Source organism: Micromonas commoda, chromosome 9, assembly GCF_000090985.2.
Source record: "Micromonas commoda chromosome 9, complete sequence".
Taxonomy (NCBI): domain Eukaryota; kingdom Viridiplantae; phylum Chlorophyta; class Mamiellophyceae; order Mamiellales; family Mamiellaceae; genus Micromonas; species Micromonas commoda.
The window spans coordinates 553,015-574,397 of record NC_013046.1 but is presented as its reverse complement, the minus strand read 5'-3'; the positions used below and the strand labels follow the sequence as shown (position 1 = coordinate 574,397).

Here is a 21,383-nt window from a genome sequence, read left to right as displayed (position 1 = left end):
GCTCGCGTCGTCCCGCGCGCGCATTCCTCGCGGCGCGCTGCAACCCACCCGCGCCTCTCGTTCGCCGGAAGTCTCATCGACGGCTCGTATCGACCCGTGCGAGGCCGCCGCTTCGACATGCCCGTCGTCGACGACGACACTCCCACGGTATGGGTCATCTGGGGTAGCCAGTACGTCGCAAAAGCGCTAGTGGCGTTAGACGCTCACGGCATCAAGCACTACGTCCGACGAGGCAAGCTGGGCACCGGCGGACTGGAGGATCTCCCGGGCGGCGGTAAGCTCGTGCCCGTGCTCACCGCGGGGAACGACGTCGTCGTGCCGGACTCCGAGGCTATCCTTCGATGGGCGGAGAAGACTCGGGGCGCGAATCTGTATCCGACGGCCCAATGCGCCGAGTGGTCGGAGCGCGCCTCCGACGGGTTCCTGCCCAACGCGGTGCTGTACTACAACTGGATCGAACCGAAGGGATACGCCCGATCGATGCGGGCCAAGTTCGCGTCGTTCGTGCCCTGGTACGCGGGCGGGGGCACGTGCATCGCGGGATACCTGGTGGACTGGGGGACGGCCAAGAAAAGGGCGGAGTTCGCGGAGAAGGCGTTGCCCGAGCTTTCCAAGCACCCGGACGTCGGAACCCTGGAGGGACGTGCCGACGCGGTCGCCAAGGAGCACGTCATACGCGAGGCGCTGGTCAAGGAGCTCATGCACTTCCAGTCTGGTTTGGCGAATGACGCCGCCGGGTACCTGTGCGGGGGCGAAGCGCCCACCGCCGCGGACTGTTCCGTGTTCGCGCAGCTGGAGAGGCTGGTGGGTTCCATGGGGGACGCGGCGGTTCCCGCGTCCGTGCCGGGTCTGCTGGACGACACTAGGCTCGGGGCGATTAAGAAGTGGAGGGAGATGATGGTGGAGAAGCACCCGATCAGGTACGGGGGCAAACGGGCTCCGACGGCGAAGTAGTCAAAGTTTTGGAAATGAAAGACTTCTCCGTTGCCAAAAAGTCGTTCTCTTGGTCTTCTTGGACGCCGCGCCTCCTCTCTTTCACCGCTTCCGAGAGGACGTCCTCGGAGGCGGCGATAGACAAGCCCAGAACACCCGCGCCTCTCGTTTTCTTGGCACCGGACGAGTCGACGCGTTTTATGCCGATACGACCTCCCTCGCGCGTCCCTCTCGGCACACGACTCCCGCACCGACCCCCACCTTCCACCCCCGCCCACCTCCCCGACCATGAGAGCCCCGCTCGTGGCGCTCGCGCTCGCCGCGTTCCTCGCGTGCGCATCCGCGCTTCCGACGCCCTTCGCGTCGCCACTGACCGACCGCGCACCTCGTCGACACCTCGCCCGGGCCCTGCTCCAGGACGACCCCACCACGGCCACCGACGCCGCGTCCACCTTCAACGCCGTCAGGGACGTCGTCGACAGCGTCGAGTCGTCCTTCGACAGCGTCTACGAGACCGTCAAGTCGTGGGGTCCATCCTCCGCGCCCGCGGCGGGCGAACCCGAGCCCGTCGACGTCGACGAAGAGGAGGGCCAACTCGAGCTCGAGCCAGCCGAGGCTCCCCCGCCGGACCGACGCCGCGCGATACTCCAGTACGACGACGAGTACTACTCCGACTACTTCGCCGCGGCGCCCGAAGCGGCCGTCGAGGACTACGACTACGGCGAGGCCGGCGCCGGGCCCGTCGGCGCTCCCGCGCCGGCGCCAGGACCGTACGGCGGGTGAAGCGCGTGAAAGAACCGAGAAAGAGACGAGCTGACCACTGATCCTAACTGAGACTGGCGAACGACCGCGACGCGAGTTCAAGGCTGATTCTTCCTTCGACCACAGCAACATGAAGCATCACTTTCAGCAGCTTTGTCGACCAGTGCCAATGGTTTGCAAGAATCATCACGGTCACAACGTGCCGCTGAAAGTGATGTCTTCTCGACCGCAATCAGCCTTGAGCTCGCGCCCCGGTCCGCCGTCGTCCCCGAGTTGAAAATAAATCCACTCGTCGAAACGAAGCGCGTCACGCCCGAACCCGCCGCCTCGTCGACCGCCTCCGCCTCACGCCATCCACCGCGCTCTCCTTCACCGGCTGTGCGACGACGACGGCGACCCCGACCCCGACAGTGGCGTCCCGCGCCTCCGCCGCCCCCGCATCGCAACGTTCCCTTCGCATCGCGGCGACGTCGGCGGCTACCGTCTCGAGCCTACGTTCCATTCTCCGCCTCCACGCCGCCTCGTTGCCACACCCGACACGTGCCCGTCTCGCGGCGAGGACGAGCACGGATAGTTTCGCGACCGCAGAGAGCGTCGCGAACAGGGCCCACGTCGATTTGGCGCGAAAATGGTCCACGTCATCCGTCGGAAAGATCCGGACGCCGAATTCGGTTTCCAAAAACGGCGCGAGGAACCCGACGACGGCGACGGTCGCAGCCGCCGCGATGGCCGATTCCCGCGCCCCAAGCGCCGCGACGACGGCCGCGTAGGACACGAACCGCCAAGCGTGTTCGCGAACCGTCACGCGCGAGTCCACGAGCCACGCAACCGCGTCCCTCACCGCATCCAGTGACTCTCTCGCGTTCGCCGCGTGCGCGCTCAGCGAAGCCGCCGTCTCCGCCGCGGCGTCGACTCGCGCCGCGATTGTATCGACTCCCTCTTTCGCCGACGCCACCGCGGCGTGGACGCCGTCGAACCCCCGACGCGTCACCGCGTCGTGTGCCTCGTGCGCGGCTCGTGCGGCGACCAGCGCGTCGTTCACGTCATCGATCCGAATCGTCGTCGCGTCGAGCTTGGCGCCAAGCGCCTCGGCTTCGGCTCTCGCGGCCACCACGGTTTCTGCGACGGCGGTCGTCGTCTCCGCGATGCGCTCGAACCGCCGCGACGATTCGGATTCCGCGACTTCCGCCGCTCGGTGAATCTCCAGCAGCGCGCGCGCGGTGCGCTCGTTTCGCCATCGGAGCTCGGCGTGCCTGCACTCGTGTCGCACCGACTCGACCTCCTGGAGGTGGACGCTCCACTCCATGTTCCTGTCTATGCGCCCGGCCCGGTCGTCGTCGTCGTCGTCGTCGATCTTGGACGACGACGACGCCCGCGAGACGCGCCCGAAGGCGCCCGCGAGCGCTCGAGCCGCCGCACCGCTCCACGTGGAAGACGTCGACTCGGCGTCCTCGACGTACGCCAGCCCCTTCCCCAGTTCCGCGACGACGCATTTCTCGCAGTCGGTCATCGCGGCGCAGTCCCCGCGCGGTGAGGCGCCGGCCCTCGCGAGGCGGCAGCGCGTGGTGGCGCTCGCGATCCTGCACGTCAACTGCGCGTCGCGAAAGACCGCGTCGCACACGAACGAATCGTCGTCGCCGTCGACCGTCTCCGACCGCGCGCGGAAGAGCGCCTCGTGAGATTCTCGACGGCACTGCTCGGCGACCGATGAGGTCGCCTCGCTCGGAGGCGACGCGCCGCGCGCGTCCATCGCGATCCCGCCGCTCGACGATGCGCGCGAGGACGACGCGGCGACCGACGAGACGGCCATCAAGACGACGAAGACGAGGCGTGGACGCGACGGGAGGCGCATGGCGTCGGCGGCGGCGTCGCGAGTGGCGAGCGGCGACGCGAGGAGGGAGCCGAAACGTCGCATCCGAGGCGGTTCCGGAAAAGGAACCCGCTGGCCGTCCTTTCACGTGTTTTCTGGCTTATCAAACGGGCAAAGGTGTTACTCCTCGCAAGAGCACGTCGCGCGCGCGAGAGCCTTTGGGGCTGCCGGCGGCGTGACGCACCCCCGCGATGCGCGCGTACCATCCGATGGATGAGCGCGCGGCGCTCGTCGGCGGTCGCGAGGCGACGCATTCGCGCGGGGACAGCGCGGTCAGCGTGTCGATCGCTCCGGAACTCTCGGGCGATCAACACCGACTCGAGGCGGGTCAAGCGCACCAGAGGACGTCGCCGTGGGTCAGGGCGCTGCTTTTGGTGGGGCTCGTCGCGCTGGTGGTGACGTGCGCGGCGCTGACGCGCGAGGATATCGCCTCGCGGCGCGTCGCCACCCCGCGGCTGGTCTCGCCCGACCTCGAGCCCTCTCCAGCACCGGACGCAGCCACCACCCACGGGAAGAATATGCGGGGTGACGGAAAAGAACATCGCGTGGCGCGAGCGGGGAGGAGGGAGGAGTCCAAGGAGTCCAAGCGCCGGCCGGACGAGGCCGACTACAATTACATCGACGGGGAGTGGGCGTACGACTACGAGCAGTGGGACGGCGAGTTCCGCACCGTCGACGAATAGGACGTAGAGCATAGCAGCTTCGCGCGCGACGCGTGTACGATAATCTCACCATAGCCTACTCTCGCGCAGAACCGAGTCGAGCCTCGCCAACTCTCACCGGCGGTCGATCCGGTCCCGCCCCCCTCCCCTCCCGGTCAATCCGCGTGCTCCCGATGGTGCGCCGCCGCGCCGGACATCCCCCGCCGCCTCTGCTGCGCTATCATCCTAATCCGCTCGCGCTCCCGCCCGCTCGCCTCCAGCCTCGCCAGCGCCGGTCCCGCCGCCACCGCGCCGTACACAACCCCGCCGGCTGTGCCAAAGAGGAGCAGCAGCAGGCTCGCCGCCACCGAGCTCGCGGCCACCACGGCGACGAGGAAAAACGCCAACGCCGAGACCCAGCCGGTGGACGCGAAGGTGGCGATCATCGACGGAAGCGCGAACGCGAAGTTGATCACCGCGCTGAACATCCCCACGGTGAAGTTGGAGAGCACCGTGAACCCCCAGCGGATGAGCAGCTCCACCATGCTGTCGTCGCTGCGCCCGGCTACGATGAGCCAGAACGTGTCGTAGTAACTGGAGCGAGTCGCGAAAAGCTTGCCGCGTTCGTACGCCTTGCGGAACAGGGCCTTGGCCTCGTCGATGCCGAGCTGCGACCAGAGCCCGAGCTCGCCCTTCGCCTCCTTCACCGCGGCGTCGCGGCGTTTCCTGTACACCTCCGCCTGCTTGAATCTCTCCTTCTCCAACGATCGAAGCTCGTAGACCTTCGCTTTGCGCTCGGAGTTGAAGCGCCAACCCCAGGTCTCCGCGCGGTACCGAGCCATGGACGCGTCCGCGAGGAGCCGCTCAGCCTCCGCCCGAGGCGCGGCGTCCATCGCGTCCGCGGCGTCCATCATCTCGAAGTACCGCGTCTGCATCTGGTCCGTGATCGTCACCGGGGGCCTCGCCACGAACGCGACGAAGAGGCCGAAGAGATACAGCGCGAGCGTGACGGTCGTCTTGGGGGTCTTAGTCGGGTTCCATCGCCGAAGCGAGGACACGATGCCGCCGGATCTACGCGCGGGCGCGTCCCGAGGCGCGATGTCCATCCGCGGCGGAACCTGCTCAGCCATCGCGGGTGGTGCAGGTCAGATCTGCCGAGTTTGCTGCTCCCACACGCTTCACGTGGTTCGTTCTCATCAGTTTCCCGCAAAATTGGACGCAGAGGACGGGGCGCGACGCACCAGCGAAGGGGTTTACCACGAAGATTAACGGGGTTTACCGCGAAGATGGCGCCGTCTACTAACTGGCCGTACACCATGTACCGTCCGTCCACGACGCGGCAGTGCATGCAGACCGAGGAGGGCATGAAGGTCGAGCTGAGGTACGATTCTCGATTTGGTAAGAAAAACACTCCAGGGGCGCGAACCCTGACCCTCCCACCACCCGACGCCACCGTCTCGACAGGCTACAGATCGGAGAAGATCGGCTTAAGGCGCACGAGACCACCATGAAACTTGAGCGCGAGGAGCGGGAAGCCGAGAAGGCGGCGGCCACACTGGCGAAGGAGACCCTCGCTAAGGTCACGGCGAATGACCCTGCCGAGGAGGAGGAGGAATTCGTGTGGCCCGCGCTGGGCACGAGCGTGCCCACGCACCTGCGCAAGGACCTCGGGAAAACCAGCAAACACCAGCCCCTCAAGTACGCCGAGGGACTCTAGTGTTGAGTAGTAGACGCGACGATCGGTTTTAGAAAATGTGTATGTAACGTTACAAAGGATTGCTAGTGCGGTTGCGGTTAACTGCGTCGAAACGTTCTTGATGCCAAATAGGAAGATACAGAAATGAAAAGTACAATGCGTCTGGGTACTCGTACAGGGTGCGGGCGAACGCGAGCGTCGGTCGCCTCCGTCGCGCCATCCATCGCGCCGAGCTCGAACCGGCGCTCGATTCAACCCTTTCAACTCATCGATCGAGCCGTCGAGCGAGCCAATAATTATACGGACTCGTCTCTCACGGTAACTCGTTGACGGGCACGGGGGAGGAACTTCGCGTGGAGATGTTGTTCGCCACCTGCCGATGAATGTCGAAATCCTCACCCTCCAGGTCGAGCCCGACGCTGGTCCACTGGACGTCGAAACCCTGAGACGCGGGATCGCCGCGAACGCCCGTCACGCTCACGCCGTAGTAGGTGTTCTCCGTGTTGGCCGCCCCCTTGAACGTCTTCACGCCCATCGCCGCCGCGGTGGCGTCGACGGCGGCGGCTTCAAACTGGTCGCTCGACCGGTCGTAGTCGATCACCGCGACGTCCCCCTCGTGAATCACGCCGCGGAGCATCGCCTCGGAGAGGTTATCGTCGATGATGGACGTGATCGCGCGCCTCAGCGGCCGAGCGCCGTATTCCTTGTCAAAGCCAGTCTCGAGAAGCTTGTCCATCGCGGACGCGGTGAGAGCCATCTCCATGCCCTTGAGGCGCATGCGACCCGCCGTCTCGCGGAGCATCAAGCGTGCGATGCGCTGCACGGACTCCTTCTCCAACTGCTTGAAGCACACGATCTCGTCGAGGCGGTTGAGCATCTCCGGTCTGAAGAAATTTTTGAGCTCGTCGAGAACCTTCTCGCGAATGCGCTTGTACTCGGCGGATCCCTCTTCGTCGTCATCCTGGAGCTGGAACCCGAGCCCACCGCCGCCCTTGGCGATCACCTTGCTGCCCACGTTTGACGTGAGCACGATGAGACAGTTCTTGAAGCTCACGACCCTTCCCTGGGAGTCGGTGAGGCGCCCATCCTCCATCATCTGGAGCAGGATGTTGAACACGTCGGGGTGCGCCTTCTCAATCTCGTCAAAGAGGAGGATGGTGAAGGGCTTGCGTCGAACAGCCTCGGTGAGCGTGCCGCCCTGGCCGAAACCGACGTACCCCGGGGGTGCGCCCACGAGTTTGGACACGCTGTGCCTCTCCATGTACTCGGACATGTCCAGTCGCACCATGTTGTCCTCGCTGCCAAAGTACTTCTCCGCCAGACGCTTCGTGAGCTCAGTCTTGCCCACGCCGGTCGGACCCGCGAAGAGCATGGACGCGATCGGGCGGTTCGGATCCTTGAGTCCGCATCGCGTGCGCCTGAGGGACCTGGACACCGCGCTGACCGCCTCCTCCTGGCCAATCACGGAGCCCTGGAGATCCTGGTCCATGTTGGCGAGGATGGCTTGCTCGTCGAGCGTCATGCGTTGCACCGGGATGCCGCTCCACATCGCCGCGACCGCCTCGATCTCGTCGACCGTCACCTTGGCGCCACCGTACGCGCCGTCGCCGGTGAGCTCGTCCACCTTCACGCCGAGCTTGGAGAGGTTGGTCTTCACCTCGCGCTCCCTGTCGCGCAGGAGAGTAGCCTCCTCGAAGAGCAAACCCCTCACGGCCGCCTCCTTCGCCTCGCTCACCTGCTTGAGCGCGCGCCACATCTCCATAGCCTCCATGGACGTGGCCTTATCCACCTCGCCTCTGCGCTCCTTCTGAGCCATGTACTGCTTGATGCGAGCCGCGGAGCCCGCCTCGTCGACGAGGTCGATGGCCTTGTCGGGGAGGAATCGATCGGCGATGTATCGGCTGGATATTTGAACCGCCGCGATCAGGGCGTCGTCGGTGATCTCGCACATGTGATGAGCCTCGTAGCGCTCGCGGAGGCCGAAGAGGATCTCGATGGCGTCCTCCTCGCTCGGCTCCTCGACCATCACGGGCTGGAAACGGCGCTCGAGCGCGGCATCCTTCTCGATGTACTTGCGGTGCTCGTCCACCGTGGTGGCGCCGATGCACTGGAGCTCGCCACGCGCCAAGGGGGGCTTGAGCATGTTGCTGATGTCCATGCCGCCGCCGCCGCCCTTACCCACGGCGCCGGCGCCGATGAGCGTGTGAACCTCGTCGATCATGAGCACGACGTCCTTCTTGTCCTGAATCTCCTTGATGAGGCCGGTGACCCTCGACTCGAGCTCGCCGCGCTCCTTCGCGCCCGCCATGAGCAGGCCGACGTCCAGGGATAGCACGCGCTTCTCGCGGAGGAACTCCGGGACGTTACCGGAGACGATTCGCAGCGCGAGGCCCTCCGCGATGGCCGTCTTTCCGACGCCGGGTTCGCCGAGGAGGATCGGGTTGTTCTTGGAGCGCCTGGCGAGAATCTGAATCACGCGCTCAACCTCCTCGTCCCTGCCGATGATCGGGTCGATCTTCTCGTCCCGCGCGCGCTGCGTGAGGTCGAAGCAGAAGTCGTTCAGAGGGGACTTCTCGTCCTTCTGCGAAGCCTGCTGCTGGCGCTGACGCGGCGCGAGGGAAGTGTTGGGTCGCGCCGCCGGCCCCGACTCCTTCTCCTTCTCCGTCTTTAACCTGCGCTCAGCCTCGTTCTTGACGAAGGTGCGGCTGGTGGAGAGCATCTCGAAGTACTTCACCAGGGACTCGTCGTCGAGCTCGGCGACGGCGAGCGCGATGTGCTCGGGGGCTATGTAGTTCATGCCCATGTTGGTCGAGTTGTTCAGAGCCGCCTCGAAGACTCGCTTGGCGCCGCGGCTGAAGGGAACCTCGGAAGTGGACGTGCGCCTCGCGGCGCGGTCCTTGTCGAACGAGACGATCTCCTTAGCCTTCTCGCGCGCCGAGTCGATGGTGACGCCGGTGCCGAGCCAGCCGCCCTTCTTGGCCTCCTCGGCGACGAGGCCCATCACGATGTGCTCGACGCCAACCTCGGGTCGACGAAGCGCCTTGGCCTCCTGCTGCGCGAGCATGACAGCCTTGATGGCGCGCTCGGTGAACTTCTCGAAGACGGCGGTCACCACGAGTTCGCCGCGAGCCTGCGCGTGTGGGAGTGCGTGGGGGGAAAAGGGGGCGTTTCGCGTGAGCGTTTGGCGGCGGGTCGCGTCGTTTGGCAATTTTTGGTTTTTTTTTTGGGTCCTCTCCTCTGCCGTTTGAGATTTGGATTCGCCGGGGCAAATCGCGCGGGAGTCGGGGCGTACCTTGACGACGCGGCGGTGGGTGGCGAAGCCGGAGGTGCCTGCTCGCGGTTTGTCGGGGCGTGGACGATGCGTCAGCGCGGGTTTTCGGGAGGAGGCGAGGCTCGGATCCCCGGAACCCGCGCGTCCCCGGAGGTCGAGGTTCAAACGCGGGAGGAGGTCAAAAGTGCCCCGCGTGCGGGAAAACAGAAAAAGATGGAGCGCTCACCGTGCGATCCCCGGGCGAAGCCGGAGCCCGCGGCGGAGCCGAGTTCTCGACCGAAGGCAGGTCTGGCCCCGGGGACGGATGCCATCGAGACCAATCTGACCGCGCGGGGACGATGCACCTGCGTTTGAGCGGGGGCGCGGGTGTCAGCGGCGTCGTTCGGGAGACAGGTGGGCGCGGGAAGGGTTCAATTATGATGCGGGGAGTTCGTCGAAACGTCGGTAGGGAGTAATCCGTCGAGGCGCGCCCCTCGCGTCGCGCGAGCGCTTTTCGGACGGAAAACCGCGCGCGGGCGAGGCATCACGTGCGGTACGATGCGCCGGGACGGACGCGCGGGGCGGTCGAGACCCGCGCGTGAAGCCCGCGGGTGGGCACCTCGGGCACCCGTGGCCGGACGAAAGGCCGCGCCCGGAGGAAAATGAGACGTGTCAGGGTGCGCACCGTGGCGGGCGTCGTCGCGCGCGCGGCCGGCGCGGCGAGCGCGTTAGACATTGTCGTCTTGGTGAGGACGTGGGGTTGCACACCCGATGGCGTCGATGTTGAGACTTCGGACGCGTCGCGGCCGGGCGCGGGTGCGTTTGGCCGGGTGCGGGAGCGTCTCCCCGGGTTTCTTTTTGAAGCCCTTTTCGGTTGTCTCGCGCCAAAACAGGCTGTCGAAGTCTCTGACTCGAGGTTCATTTTTCGCTGACGGTCTATTTCTTGAGTCGCGTGACTGGGAGTTTTGAAAAGGGCGTCCCGCCTGTCGACGCAGCACGAAAAGGCATAAAATATCGGTGCCAAGTTGGCAAAATTCGCGTGCACGACTTGACGAGTCGTGACTGGACTGCCTGGTCATAACTCGGAAGTTCCGAAAAGATCTTCACGATTCTGTTCGGGAGCCCGAATCGAACGACGCCACGTCGGATCCATTTCGAATCGTCCGCCGATGCTGAAAATCAACAGTTTCACGCCACGCCACTCTACATCTACCTTCAGGTAACAAACACGACTTGAGTTACACGTGCGTTCGCTTCCTCGCGAGATTGAACGACGACCTGGGCTTTACGCCGTCCGCCCTTTTACCCGTCGGCTCGACGCGCGGCGGCGGCAGCTTCATCCCCGATCGTCTCCGCCAGAGCGCCCGCCCGAGCCTATCATCCACGAGGTCGAACCATCGACGACGGCGACGTTCGGCAATCCCCTCGGGACCAACGTCGTCCCCGTCGTCCCCGTCGTCCCCGTCGTCTTCGTCGCGGGCGGCGTTCGCCTCGATCGCCGCGGTCGTCGCCACGATCGCCTCCACCCCGACGCCGCGCATGTACCCGTCGCGGTCGTCCGCGAAGCCGACGAGCCGCGTCGCGCGATTCCCCGGCGCGCGCCGCGACGCGTTCGAGGGAACGGCCGCGTTTGTCGTCGTCGTCCCGCCGCCCGACGTCCCGTCCCCGGTCTCCACCTCCTCGTGCTCCGGACGCGTCGGGACGATACCCTCGGCCTCATCCGACGGCTCGATCCATCGCGCGTCCGCCGCGGCGCGTTCCCTGGCGCGCCGCCGAGCCGCCGCGTTCGCGTCCGCCGACGCATCCGCCGTCGGTTCCACGTCGTCGTCGCCACCCCCCGCGTCGTTCGGTCCTCGCCCCGCGGAGAGCCGCTCCAGCCGGTACCGTCGCCGCGCGTCCCTCGCGGCCTCCTCCGCGCGCAAAGACGCACCCGCCGCCGCCGCCGCCGTCACCTCGCGCAGCGTCCGTCGCGCTTCCCGCGCCCTGTCCACGCCGTTGGCCTTCATCACCGACGCGCCGGGCTTTCGCATCGCCGACCACGCCGCCTCGCCGGTGGTCTCGTCGCGCGGGAGATGCGCGGCGTCGTACGTGGCGGCGTACGCGTCGCACCGGCGCCGCGTATGCGTCTCGAGCGCCAGGAGCGCGCGCGCGAACCGTTCGGATGATTTGGACGCGACGTCCTCCGCAGCCTTTTTCGCCGCCGCGATCCAACGCGCGCCGTTTTTAATCGCCTCCTGCGCGCCCGCCCTCGCCTCGCCCGCGCCGACGCCCGGCCTCGTCAGCTTCCGCCCGACGCGCGCGTGGGCACCGGCGAGTTCCCGTTCGCAGCTCGCGAGCGACGCCGCCAGGCTCTGCAGCTCTTTCGCGTGCCCCACGCACGCCGACGCGAGGCGAGCGGCGTTTTCCGCGTCGACGTTGGCCAGGTGCCTGGTCGTCTCTCGCTCCTCCACGGCGCTCGCGTGCGCTCCCAGCTCGGACGCCTCCTCCAGGCGTTTGGCGTCCATCAGCTGCCGCCACAGCCACCGCACCGCGATGAGCGACGGGGAGAACGCGGGCGGGACCTCGCGCGCTCGCTTGAGCGCGTTCGCGAGTGACTCGAGCTGCGCGGCGTGACGGTGCCGAGCGGTGGACTCGAGCTCACGCGCCGTCCGTCGCAGGTCTTCCCGCGAGGATGCGCACGCGCGTTCGAACGAGCGGAGGCGATCGCGATCGTCCTCGGCGGCCTTACGCCGTCGTGCGATGACGTCGCGGAAGCCGTGCGGGTCCGGCGGTGGCTCATCCCTCGACGGCGGGAGCATCGCCTGTGCGTATTTTTCCGTTAGTCGAGTGCCTCCGGCGGAGTCATGCTCGCGTCGCTCGCGGAGCTCCGGCTGGATCCGCGCGGGTGCCGCGTGATGAATCCAACGTCAACGGGCGATACTTGTACTCCGCCGCGTCATCCCGCGCCGCGTGCCGAGCGCTCTGTCGGAGACGCGTCTGCCGCGCCCTCGCCTATAGTCGTCGGTGTTCGTCCGGATTTGGTCGGTCACAACACATTTTATACGGAGACTCTCGAACCAACCGTTCTTGAGTTAAAATCGGTCGGACACTCGGAGGTTACACGATCCAGTCGCCAAACGCCTTTTCGACGGGACGCGGACCAGCGGACGAGTTCACAACACGCGACGCGAGACATGTCGGTCGACGCGGAGGCGGCGCCTCTGCTCGTCCGCGATGCGGGTTCGCCGTCGCGGGATCGACGCGGCGGCATGCCCCTGGCGATACTCGCCGCGGTGGTCGGCCTGGTGCGTCACCCGTCCGCCTCCGTGACCCGCGGCAAAGCGGTCGAACGCGTTCGTCCCGACATCCCACGCTGACCTTCCCTCCCCTCCCATCCACGCGCAGGTCTTACTGGGCGCGGCGGCGGCGATCGCCACCGGCGGCGGCACCAGCGCCGGCGCTCCCGCGCTCGGCATGAGCTGGAAAGTCGGCGACTGGTGGAGGCCCGGCGACCGGACCACGAGCGAGGTGGCGTTCAAGAATCCCGACCCGGCCAAGGCCGCGGCGATCGTCAAGGCGACCACCGCGCGAGCGGGCGTCGGGCAGACGCAGACGAACGCCGCCGCCGCGGCGGCGGCCACCGACGCATCCCAACAGCAGCCGCAGCCACCGGACACGGCGGCGCGACCGCAGACGCCGCCCGCGGACGAGACGCCCGCGCGGCTGCCCGCGGAAGCGGCCGCGGTTCCCATCGGACCGCACTCTACTAACCCGCCGCTTAAACCGCTTAAACCGCTCACCAACCAGAAGGGCCGGTGGAAGATCGTCGCGTTCGCCTCCTCCAACTACCTCGGCATCACCAAGGCGTGGTACGAACGCTTGACGAACCTCGGATACACCGAGCACGTCGTCGCCGCCATGGATGACGAGATCTTCGCGGAACTCGCGCGACTCGGGTACCGCGTGGAAGATCACGTGGTGTCGCCCACGGAGGCGACGGAGCCGGGCGAGCCCGTGCGGGGGTGGGGGCGACACCTGTGGAAGCTGTGGCGGTACAGGCTGGCGTACGTCAACAGGCAGACGCAGATGGGACGGAACGTCTTCCTCGTGGACGTGGACACCATGTGGAACAGGAAGGTTGATCTTTCGGACTTGTTCGACGGGACGCCGGACGATTCATCCGCCGACGTCTTCTTCAGCCAGGGCACCGTCTACCCTCACGACGCCTTCGACGCGTGGGGGTTCGTCGGATGCATGGGCAGCGTGGCGTTCAGAGCCACGCCCCGAACCACCGCGCTGCTCAAGGCGGCGATGGAGGATTGCAAAGCCGGCGCGTGCGACGACCAGGTGGCGATGAACGGCGCGCTCCTTCGCAAGTACGGGGTGGATTGGAACCGGGTTACCGGGTTCGGGCACGGCACGATGGCCGCGCCGGTCGCGAATAGGCTCAAGGTTACGGACGCGAACGCGATGAACATCAAAGTTCGCGTGTGGCCCAAGCCGTTCGCGTTTCGCAGCTTCATGAAGGACGTGAGACGGGTGGAGATGGCGAGTCTGGCGGGCTCGGCTGGGGGCGCGAGCGGGGTGTGCCTCGGGCAGGTGGAGCCCGCGGCGCTGGGCGAGGCTCCAATCACGACCGGACCGAAGGGCGCGGTGGTGGACTACGCCAGGCCGTTCATCGTCGCGCCGCTGCTGGACAAGGACGGCGATAAGAAGCTGGAGGCTTGGAACAAGTTCCAGCGGCTCTGCTTCGTCATCGACACGCCGGAGTATCGCAGAACCGCGCTGCCGCAGCCGACGCCAGCCGTCCCGGCCGCGTCGCCCCAGTGAACGCCTCGACGCCTAGCCACGACGATTCATCATTTATTACGATCGATGCCCATTCATTCACGTCTCGACGCGCGGTTTTCGCCTCGGCCACGTGATACCTCGTGCTCGCCGGCGCCACCCGATTCCCTCGTCCACCTGGCAGCCTGGTACCGGGCGAGGCACCAGCCGAAACTTCCCGTCTGCGAGGCTGTTCAAAAACAGACGCCACGGGTAGCCAGAGACGCCGCGCGCGCGTCCGCACGTCCGCACGGGCGCGATGGCGGACCAGGACGAGATCGACGATTGGCTCGACTCGGACTCCGACGATGACGCCGGCGGTGACGCGGGCGTCGCCCCGGGCACTCCGAACGACTCGTTCGTCGCGGATCTCATGACGCCCGGCACCACGCCCGAGTCCCTCCGCAAGACCGACGCGAAGACGGACGCGAAGACCGAGCCAGCGCCCGCGGCCGCGCCCGAGCCCGCGCCCGAGCCCACGCCCGTGCACGAGCCAGCTCCCGCGCCCGCGCCGGCGCCCGAGCCTCCGCGCGAGGACCTCAAGCCCGCGCCGGAGGAGGCGCGCCCCGTCGCCGAGGGCATCGCGTCACCCGTCCCTCCTCTCCTCGCGTCCGACCCGCCTTCACCCGCGCCCGTCGCCGTGACGATCCCGGACCCCGACGGCGTCGAGCTCGCGGAGGACGAGATGCAAACGCTGGCGCTATCTCCGGGCGCGTCCGCCGCTCCGCCCTCCGCGTTCGCGCCCGCCGACCTCCGCGACGGCCCGTCCATCATCCAACCCCCGCGCGCGACGGCGACCATGAACGCCGAGATCGAAACGCCGGAGGAGGACGACGACGAGCGAGGGGACGAGGACGACGCCGACGGGTTCGACGAGGGCGACAGCTACGGCTCCGGCGCGTACGGCGACGACCTCGGCGACGACGACGTGCTCGACGCGATCGGCGAGTGGGGCGAGCGGCTCACCAAGCTCACCAACGAGGGCCTCTCGCGGGTCAGAAGGACGGGGGAGAACATCGCTCGGTCCGACTACGCGGCAAAGGCGATCGAAGCCGCCAAGGGCGTCGGCAAAGAACTCGCCGAGCTCGGATCGCACATCGCGGGCGACGACCTGACCCCAACTGGGGAGACGACCCGCGGCCCGGACGCCGCGAGGAACAGCGCGACGAACAGCGCGCGGGGCGACTCCGCGGATGGGGCGGGTGAGCTCGACGCCGGGCACGCGAAAGGTTTGTGGGGCGCCTTCGCCGGGTTCGCCAAGAAGGCGGCGGACGCCATCGAGACGGCCGCCGCGAAAGCCGCGGACGCCATCGACAAACCCCCCGCGGACGAGACCCCGGACAAAGGCGGTCTGCGCAAGCTCGCGAGCCGATCCACGGAGCTCGTCTCCAACCTCGCGTCGCGGCTCGAAGCCGGGGCGTTTGAACTCCTCGGAGCGCATCCGGCGCTCTCCGGCGACTTTCGCGGCGACGCGTCGGCGGAGATCGAGGTCGCGCTGGACGAGCTCGGGCTTCGCGAGCGCGTGGACGCCATGGAGGCTGCCGCGGACGAGGGCATGGCGGCGTGCGAGGCGATTCGCGCGGCGCTCGCGTCCGACGATGACCGCGTCGCCTTCGACGACGCCGTGTTCGTCGCGAGGGAGATACTGGACCTGCACGACGGCACCCCGCACGACGGCACCCCGACGGCACCCTCGGCACCCACGGAGACGGAGACGACGGAGGCGTCGCACCCGCTGGTGTTAGAGGCGTCCGCGCTCAGGGAAGGGGGCGTCGACGAACTTTTGGAAATCGCCGGCGACGTCGCGGCCGCGCTGGAGCGACGAGCGACCGACGCCGTCGACGCCGTTCGCGGCGCGGAGGGCGCGGACGCGCGCGTATCGGCGGCGACGCGGCTTCGTCTGCTGGACGAGGCGGACGAGCTCGTGGCCGAGATGCGCGGCGAATGCGCCAGACGCGTCGCCGCGTTTGCTCTCGTAATCGTCTCGCATCTGCGAATAGCGCAATCGGGGGAGGGTTTCGCACAGGGTCCAACAGCGTTGGGGTCCTCCGTCGCCGATCGCGCCGGGGAGACGCGCGCGGCGGTGGACGGCGCGCTGAGAGAGCTGGAAGGGTACGCGAAGGACGCGGCGGAGGCGCTGAGGGCGTCCACCGCGGACGTCGACGCCGCGTTGGGGGTAATGGAGGTATCTTCCGACGGATCAAAAAACGAATCGTCGGGTTTTGCGCCTCCGGTGGCTTCCGTCGGCGCGGCGGCGGCGGAGGCGTGCGCCGGGACGTGGGTTGGGATCGTGCGGGATGTTGTGGCGGACGCGGCGCAGTGCGTGGTGTTCCCGCTGGTGGCCGCGTCGAGGAGCGGGGGGACGGAGGCGCAGGCGGCGGGGGGCGAGTGAGACGGTTGTTAGTTTACGGATTTTTGCCAAGGAAATGATTCATTCACGCGAGTGGTATTTCACTGGCTTTTATTGTCCTTTTTCTATTTCGCATTTACCGATGAAGTACCTCGCTGCGTACCATACGGACCTGCGTACCAGTCAGCATTTCGATATCCCGAACCAGATCCTCCGTCAAGTCCTTCGAGGGTTTTCCACGGCCGCGCGTCCAGTGCACGAAGCACGTGATACAATGCAGACCGCCGCGACCGCGCATCCGTCTCAGCTCGCGTTCGTGCGCCGCGATGCCGCCGCGCGCGCCCTGCGCCGTGGCGCCCACGCTCCACTCGCGGCGCATCGCGACTCCCCCCGTGGCCGGCAGACGATAATCCGTGCTGTCGGGACGAAATCCACCCCCATCTACATGAGCCGAGACTCGCAGAGGCACGACAAGCTCGAGGCGCTACTCGCCGCCGAGCTCGACTCCGATGCGGGGCTCGCCAAGCAGACGCAGATAAACCTCGCCAAGGACCTGATCCTCCGCGGCTGCGGCGTCGACGACCCTTCCATGCTCTCGGAAGACTTCCAATATTGCACCCCTTACGCCGATCCCCTCTCGAAGGACGACTACGTCGCGGCGATGAGGGCCATCGACCTCAAGGGCGCCTTCCCCGGGGGCTCGCTCAACGCCCGCCACTTCCGCGTTCAGTGGGACAGCAAGGTAAGGGGCCAATCCTACAAGGTCTGGTGCCGAACGCAGTTCAAGGGCATGCACAGAGGGACCCTCTTCTTTGGGCGGGCCATCCCGGCTACGGGCAAGACAGTCGTCGGCGCGCCGGAGATCATGTCCCTGACGTTCAACGACCGGGGCAAGTGCGAGCGCATCACCGCCGAGTACGTGGTGGACGCGTCGGAGGGAAACACCGGGGGATGGGGCGGCATCCGGGGAATCATGCACGCCATCGGCCACCCGGTGCCGGCGCCCTGGACCCTGCACGGGAAACTGTGCAAGACGTTCCCCGCGCTGATGGCGTGGACGGACACCACGACGCTGTGGGCGATCAACGCGGCGCTGTTCGCGTCCATCACCACGGGGTTCGGCAGGCCCGCGGTCGCCGCCGAGGCGGTGCAAACGCCGGCTCCCAAGGGAACCTCGAGGACAACAAAGGCGAACAAAATCGCCAAAATCGCGCACCTGCCCGAGGAGCTCCTCCCCAAATGAAACCGCCGCCGACGACTGAGCGGTAGCCACCGTTAGAGTATATTATTTGTTTGTATAGAGACATGTACGTCACACGAGCGTCGCGGACCGCCTACTTTCCTCCCATCATCGCTTCCCACTGCGTCTTCGTGAACGGCCTGAGCAGCCCGTCCCGTTTCTCCTTCGCAATCGTCGACGACGCGCCGTTGTAGTTGTGCCCCGGGTAGACGGTCATCTCGTCCCTCAGCGAACTCGCGCACTTGGCGAGCGAGTGAAACATCCGTTCCTTGTCCGCGTCCGGGAGATCGAGTCTGCCGCACGACCCGGGAAAGATGGTGTCGCCGCTCACCACGATGCCGGCGCCGCCGCCCGGCGCGCCCGGGTTATCGCCGTCGACGACGACGATCATCGACCCCGGCGAGTGCCCCGGGGTGTGCACGAAACGCAGTCGAACGCCGCCGACCCGCAGGACGTCCCCGTCCCGGTGAAGCGTCATGCTCGTCTCCTTCACGCCAATCTCCCGCAGTTTCACCGCGTCCTCCTCCTGCACGTGCACCGGCAGGCCCGCCGCCTCGAGCTGCTTGATCCCCGGCACCTCGATGCCGAGCGCGTCAAACGGCGGCGGCGGCTTGCCTCCGACGTGGTCGAAGTGGTAGTGGGTCGCGACGGCCCTCGTGATGGACATCTTGTCCTTTTTCGCGACGGCGATGATGCCGTCGACGTCCCAGCACGCGTCGATGACGGCGCACTGGCGCGTGCGCGCGTCGCCCACGAGGTAGATGAAGTTCTGCATCTGAACCGCGGCGCCGAAGATCTGCGCCTCGACTGGATTCTTGGCGTTGACGCAGATGTCCCGGCCGGGTAAGAGCTGCCTGAAGTAGAAACCCTCCGTGGCTTCTTTCGCGAGTTTGACCCTGTGGTTCAGCGCCGCGTCGTTCGGCGCGCATTTCACAGCCTCCTCGTAGTCTTTGAGCGCGGTCGCGTAGTCCCTCTGCTCGAACGCGACCTCGCCGTGGCGAAAGTATCCCTTCTCCCAGCCCGGGCGAAGCGCCATGGCGACGTCGGCGTGGGTGACGGCCATGGCGTAGTCCTTGAGGCGGAGATAGCAGAGGGACAGGTTGCTGTGAATAGCACCGCGCTGGGTGTCGTCGAACGCGCATATCATGGCATCGCCGTATCTGCATTGATGGGGGGAGTCGGGGAGTTGGGCGTCATTTCGTCATCGGATCTGGGCTCCGTCGGCGGGGCGGGGGATTTCGGTCGGCGGGGCGCGGTGCAGGTAGGGGCTCTGGACGCACTGGTCGATGGCGGCCTGCGGGTCCCCCTTGGCGAGGAACTCGGCTGCCTTAGCCTTGGCATCCTCGAACTCGGCCTTTCGGTTCTCGGGCTCCATCGTGGAGTCCAGGGAGTGCCGCGACGGACCCGCCACGTGGGAAACTATGAGTGGACGTGACAGCGAGAGGCCTCTCGCAGCCAGCGAGGCGAAATCATAGTCTACGAACCTCATTCTTCACACTCGCACGGCACGTACCAGCACAGCGCCCGACGATGTTCGGAGGAGGCTTCGGCCCCATTCCGGCGATGATGATGCGAGGTATGGGCGGTTACGGCATGCCCGGCATGGGCTACGGCGGCTACGGCCGCGGATACGGGAGGGGCCGCAGGGGAGGCGGCATGACGAACCCCTGGTTCTTGATGTTAGCTATGCAGCTTTGGCAGCAGATCGAGCGCCTCCCCGTGAAGCCCCCGGTCACGTTGGCCGTCATGGGCGCCTCCGCAGCTCTCCACTTCGGATTCCTAAACCTTCCCATGGGCACATCCGCGGCTGAGATGTGCCTGAGCGCGGGGGCGATCGTCGAAGCTGGACAATTTTATCGGATCCTCACCTCCTTCCTATCCTACGGAGACGAGATGCACCTCATATACAACCTGTCGTCGTTCCTGTGGAAGGGCGCGAACCTCGAGATCAAGATGGGCAGCGAAAAGTTCACCAAACTCCTCATCGGGCTCCTCGTCTGCACCAACGCGATGGCGGTTGGTGTCATGTACGCGATGGCCGCCTACTTGGGAATGCCCGAGGCGTATCGCAACTCCTGCGTCATGGGCAACAACGGAGTCAACTTCGCGCTCAAGACGATCCTCTTCGCCGACGAGGCGTCGAACACGTCCATGCTGGGAATCACGATGCCGAGTAAGTGGGCGTCGTGGGCGGAGCTCGGGTTGATGTACCTGATGTACCCCCACACCGCCGGCCTCGTCGTGCACGTCTGCGGCATCCTCGTCGGCTTGGCGTACCTTCGCAGGCGGACGATCCTGCGAACGCTCGGTCTGGAGAACTGGCTCTCCTCCGGCGTCGGCGCGGGTGGTGCCGGCGGAGTGGGCGGTGGCGGCGGAGGTAACTACGCCAGGAACGAACGAGGCGCGGGAGCCGCGGAGGACAGAGCCCGAGCCGAGGCTAACCGAGGCTCGCCGGGCGGCGGAGGCGGCGGGTTCTTCCGCCGAAGGACCAACGCCGGCGCGAATCTCGAGCCCGGCACGAGGGTCGCCCTCGCCGGGCTCAACGCGGCGTCCATGAACGGCAAACGGGGCGTGGTTCGCGGCAGGGACGAGAACAACGGCGCGAGGGTGACCGTGGTTCTGGACGGCGGTCAGACGTTTTCGGTGAAGCCCGAAAACTGCGTCGTCGTTCGATGATACCGTAGAGGTACGATTGCCAAACTGAGTCATTCTTTAAATCGACGTCGCGAACACGAAGTTCACAGCCTGCGCACCACGAACCGGTACACCGGTCGCCACTTGCTCTCGCACACCAGGTCCCTCTCCGTGGGGACTCCCATCGGGTTCGCGGCAAGCCACCTCGGCTCCACGCCCCCCGTCAGAAACGAACCCTCCTCCGGCGCCTCCTCATTCGCCTCCGCCCCGCTCGGTTTCTGCCCCTGCCACCGGTACTGATGCGCGGGGAACACGTGCTCGAATCCACCATCCTCCGTCGCCCCGCCTCTTCTCTCCGAGGAAGTCGCCTCCTCCGCGAGCGCATCCTTCATCTCGCCGCATCGAGCGAAGGTATCCTCGTCCAACGCAAACGCATCCGCCCTGCCCAGGAACAGCGCCTGCATCTCAGCCGCGAGCGGCCGCACGTCGCTGCAGCAGTACACCCTGGCGCCCTCGACAAGTGCGCTCGCGAGCGTGTTCACGAACTGCGCCGTCACCACCCTCCTGCCCGCGTGTTTACGCCTGGACCACGGATCCGGAAATAGCACGGAGACCATCCGGACGTTCGGCACCCGCATCCCCGCGAGGCTCACGTTGGCGTTGCACGCGACGAAGTGAAGGTTTCCGATCGCGCCGGCACCCTCGGCACCCTCGGTACCATCGCCCGTGAGTTCGCCGTTCACGTCGTGGGTCCTCGTCCACAGGTTGGCGTCTTCGACTATCGGCGGGTATATCTCGAGCCCGAGCAGGTTGTGTCGGCCGTGCGCGGCTTCGAACACCTCGCGATCCACCGTCGCCGCGCGCTGCAGGAACCGCCCCTTCGCGCACCCCACGTCGATGAACGTGGGTAACGTGGGGTCCTTGAAGACTGTCGGCCAGTCGGGAGCCTCTACCGGGACTCGGTGTGGAGCCGCCATCGGGTTGGTCATCTTCTTCATGCGGCGATGAATGTTCGTCTTGCGGCGGTTGTCAGCGGCGGCGTTGGCTCCCGACGAAGACGGTCCGTCGCCTCCTTCTTCCCCAGACGCGGGCGCGGGCGCGTCGATGGGCCTTTCCCTGTGCTCCCTGCCCGGCGCGGATATCTGCCGGTCCCCGAGTGACGGCGCGTGGAGGGAGCAGAAGCCGTCGCAACCGTCGGCGG

General features: G+C 66.7%; 13 protein-coding genes across 13 annotated transcripts; 7 read left to right on the top strand and 6 right to left on the bottom strand.

Annotated features, from left to right (window-relative positions):
- Positions 1 to 117: 117 nt before the first annotated feature.
- MICPUN_61306 (predicted protein) lies at positions 118 to 954 on the top strand (the record flags this gene model as incomplete). Its single annotated transcript, XM_002504540.1, has 1 exon — positions 118 to 954. The coding sequence occupies one exon, from the start codon at positions 118 to 120 to the stop codon at positions 952 to 954; it is 837 nt and encodes a 278-aa protein (XP_002504586.1).
- Positions 955 to 1,221: 267 nt separating this feature from the next.
- MICPUN_61305 (predicted protein) lies at positions 1,222 to 1,716 on the top strand (the record flags this gene model as incomplete). Its single annotated transcript, XM_002504539.1, has 1 exon — positions 1,222 to 1,716. The coding sequence occupies one exon, from the start codon at positions 1,222 to 1,224 to the stop codon at positions 1,714 to 1,716; it is 495 nt and encodes a 164-aa protein (XP_002504585.1).
- A 286-nt stretch (positions 1,717 to 2,002) lies between these two features.
- MICPUN_61304 (hypothetical protein) lies at positions 2,003 to 3,445 on the bottom strand (the record flags this gene model as incomplete). The annotated part of the gene is made up of 1 exon (XM_002504226.1): positions 2,003 to 3,445. The coding sequence occupies one exon, from the start codon at positions 3,443 to 3,445 to the stop codon at positions 2,003 to 2,005; it is 1,443 nt and encodes a 480-aa protein (XP_002504272.1).
- Positions 3,446 to 3,774: 329 nt separating this feature from the next.
- Positions 3,775 to 4,248, top strand: MICPUN_61303 (hypothetical protein; the record flags this gene model as incomplete). The annotated part of the gene is made up of 1 exon (XM_002504538.1): positions 3,775 to 4,248. The coding sequence occupies one exon, from the start codon at positions 3,775 to 3,777 to the stop codon at positions 4,246 to 4,248; it is 474 nt and encodes a 157-aa protein (XP_002504584.1).
- Positions 4,249 to 4,382: 134 nt separating this feature from the next.
- Positions 4,383 to 5,336, bottom strand: MICPUN_61302 (hypothetical protein; the record flags this gene model as incomplete). The annotated part of the gene is made up of 1 exon (XM_002504225.1): positions 4,383 to 5,336. The coding sequence occupies one exon, from the start codon at positions 5,334 to 5,336 to the stop codon at positions 4,383 to 4,385; it is 954 nt and encodes a 317-aa protein (XP_002504271.1).
- Positions 5,337 to 5,943: 607 nt separating this feature from the next.
- CLP2 (ATP-dependent clp protease) lies at positions 5,944 to 9,484 on the bottom strand (the record flags this gene model as incomplete). The annotated part of the gene is made up of 2 exons (XM_002504224.1): positions 5,944 to 9,232; positions 9,400 to 9,484. 2 exons carry the CDS (start codon positions 9,482 to 9,484, stop codon positions 6,216 to 6,218), a joined length of 3,102 nt encoding a protein of 1,033 aa, XP_002504270.1. The 3' UTR covers positions 5,944 to 6,215.
- Positions 9,485 to 10,390: 906 nt separating this feature from the next.
- Positions 10,391 to 11,950, bottom strand: MICPUN_50556 (predicted protein; the record flags this gene model as incomplete). Its single annotated transcript, XM_002504223.1, has 1 exon — positions 10,391 to 11,950. One exon carries the CDS (start codon positions 11,948 to 11,950, stop codon positions 10,391 to 10,393), a length of 1,560 nt encoding a protein of 519 aa, XP_002504269.1.
- Positions 11,951 to 12,046: 96 nt separating this feature from the next.
- On the top strand, positions 12,047 to 14,017 carry MICPUN_61298 (predicted protein; the record flags this gene model as incomplete). Its single annotated transcript, XM_002504537.1, has 2 exons — positions 12,047 to 12,436; positions 12,537 to 14,017. 2 exons carry the CDS (start codon positions 12,047 to 12,049, stop codon positions 13,959 to 13,961), a joined length of 1,815 nt encoding a protein of 604 aa, XP_002504583.1. The 3' UTR covers positions 13,962 to 14,017.
- Positions 14,018 to 15,489: 1,472 nt separating this feature from the next.
- On the top strand, positions 15,490 to 16,401 carry MICPUN_50554 (predicted protein; the record flags this gene model as incomplete). The annotated part of the gene is made up of 1 exon (XM_002504536.1): positions 15,490 to 16,401. The coding sequence occupies one exon, from the start codon at positions 15,490 to 15,492 to the stop codon at positions 16,348 to 16,350; it is 861 nt and encodes a 286-aa protein (XP_002504582.1). The 3' UTR covers positions 16,351 to 16,401.
- Positions 16,402 to 16,584: 183 nt separating this feature from the next.
- Positions 16,585 to 17,622, top strand: MICPUN_108890 (predicted protein). Its single transcript, XM_002504535.1, has one exon. The coding sequence runs from the start codon at positions 16,754 to 16,756 to the stop codon at positions 17,549 to 17,551; it is 798 nt and encodes a 265-aa protein (XP_002504581.1). The 5' UTR covers positions 16,585 to 16,753; the 3' UTR covers positions 17,552 to 17,622.
- Positions 17,623 to 17,642: 20 nt separating this feature from the next.
- MICPUN_61295 (predicted protein) lies at positions 17,643 to 18,923 on the bottom strand (the record flags this gene model as incomplete). The annotated part of the gene is made up of 2 exons (XM_002504222.1): positions 17,643 to 18,708; positions 18,829 to 18,923. 2 exons carry the CDS (start codon positions 18,921 to 18,923, stop codon positions 17,643 to 17,645), a joined length of 1,161 nt encoding a protein of 386 aa, XP_002504268.1.
- Positions 18,924 to 19,078: 155 nt separating this feature from the next.
- Positions 19,079 to 20,224, top strand: MICPUN_61294 (predicted protein; the record flags this gene model as incomplete). Its single annotated transcript, XM_002504534.1, has 1 exon — positions 19,079 to 20,224. One exon carries the CDS (start codon positions 19,079 to 19,081, stop codon positions 20,222 to 20,224), a length of 1,146 nt encoding a protein of 381 aa, XP_002504580.1.
- Positions 20,225 to 20,286: 62 nt separating this feature from the next.
- MICPUN_97858 (predicted protein) lies at positions 20,287 to 21,180 on the bottom strand (the record flags this gene model as incomplete). The annotated part of the gene is made up of 3 exons (XM_002504221.1): positions 20,287 to 20,386; positions 20,636 to 20,883; positions 20,926 to 21,180. 3 exons carry the CDS (start codon positions 21,178 to 21,180, stop codon positions 20,287 to 20,289), a joined length of 603 nt encoding a protein of 200 aa, XP_002504267.1.
- Between the last annotated feature and the right edge of the window lie 203 nt (positions 21,181 to 21,383).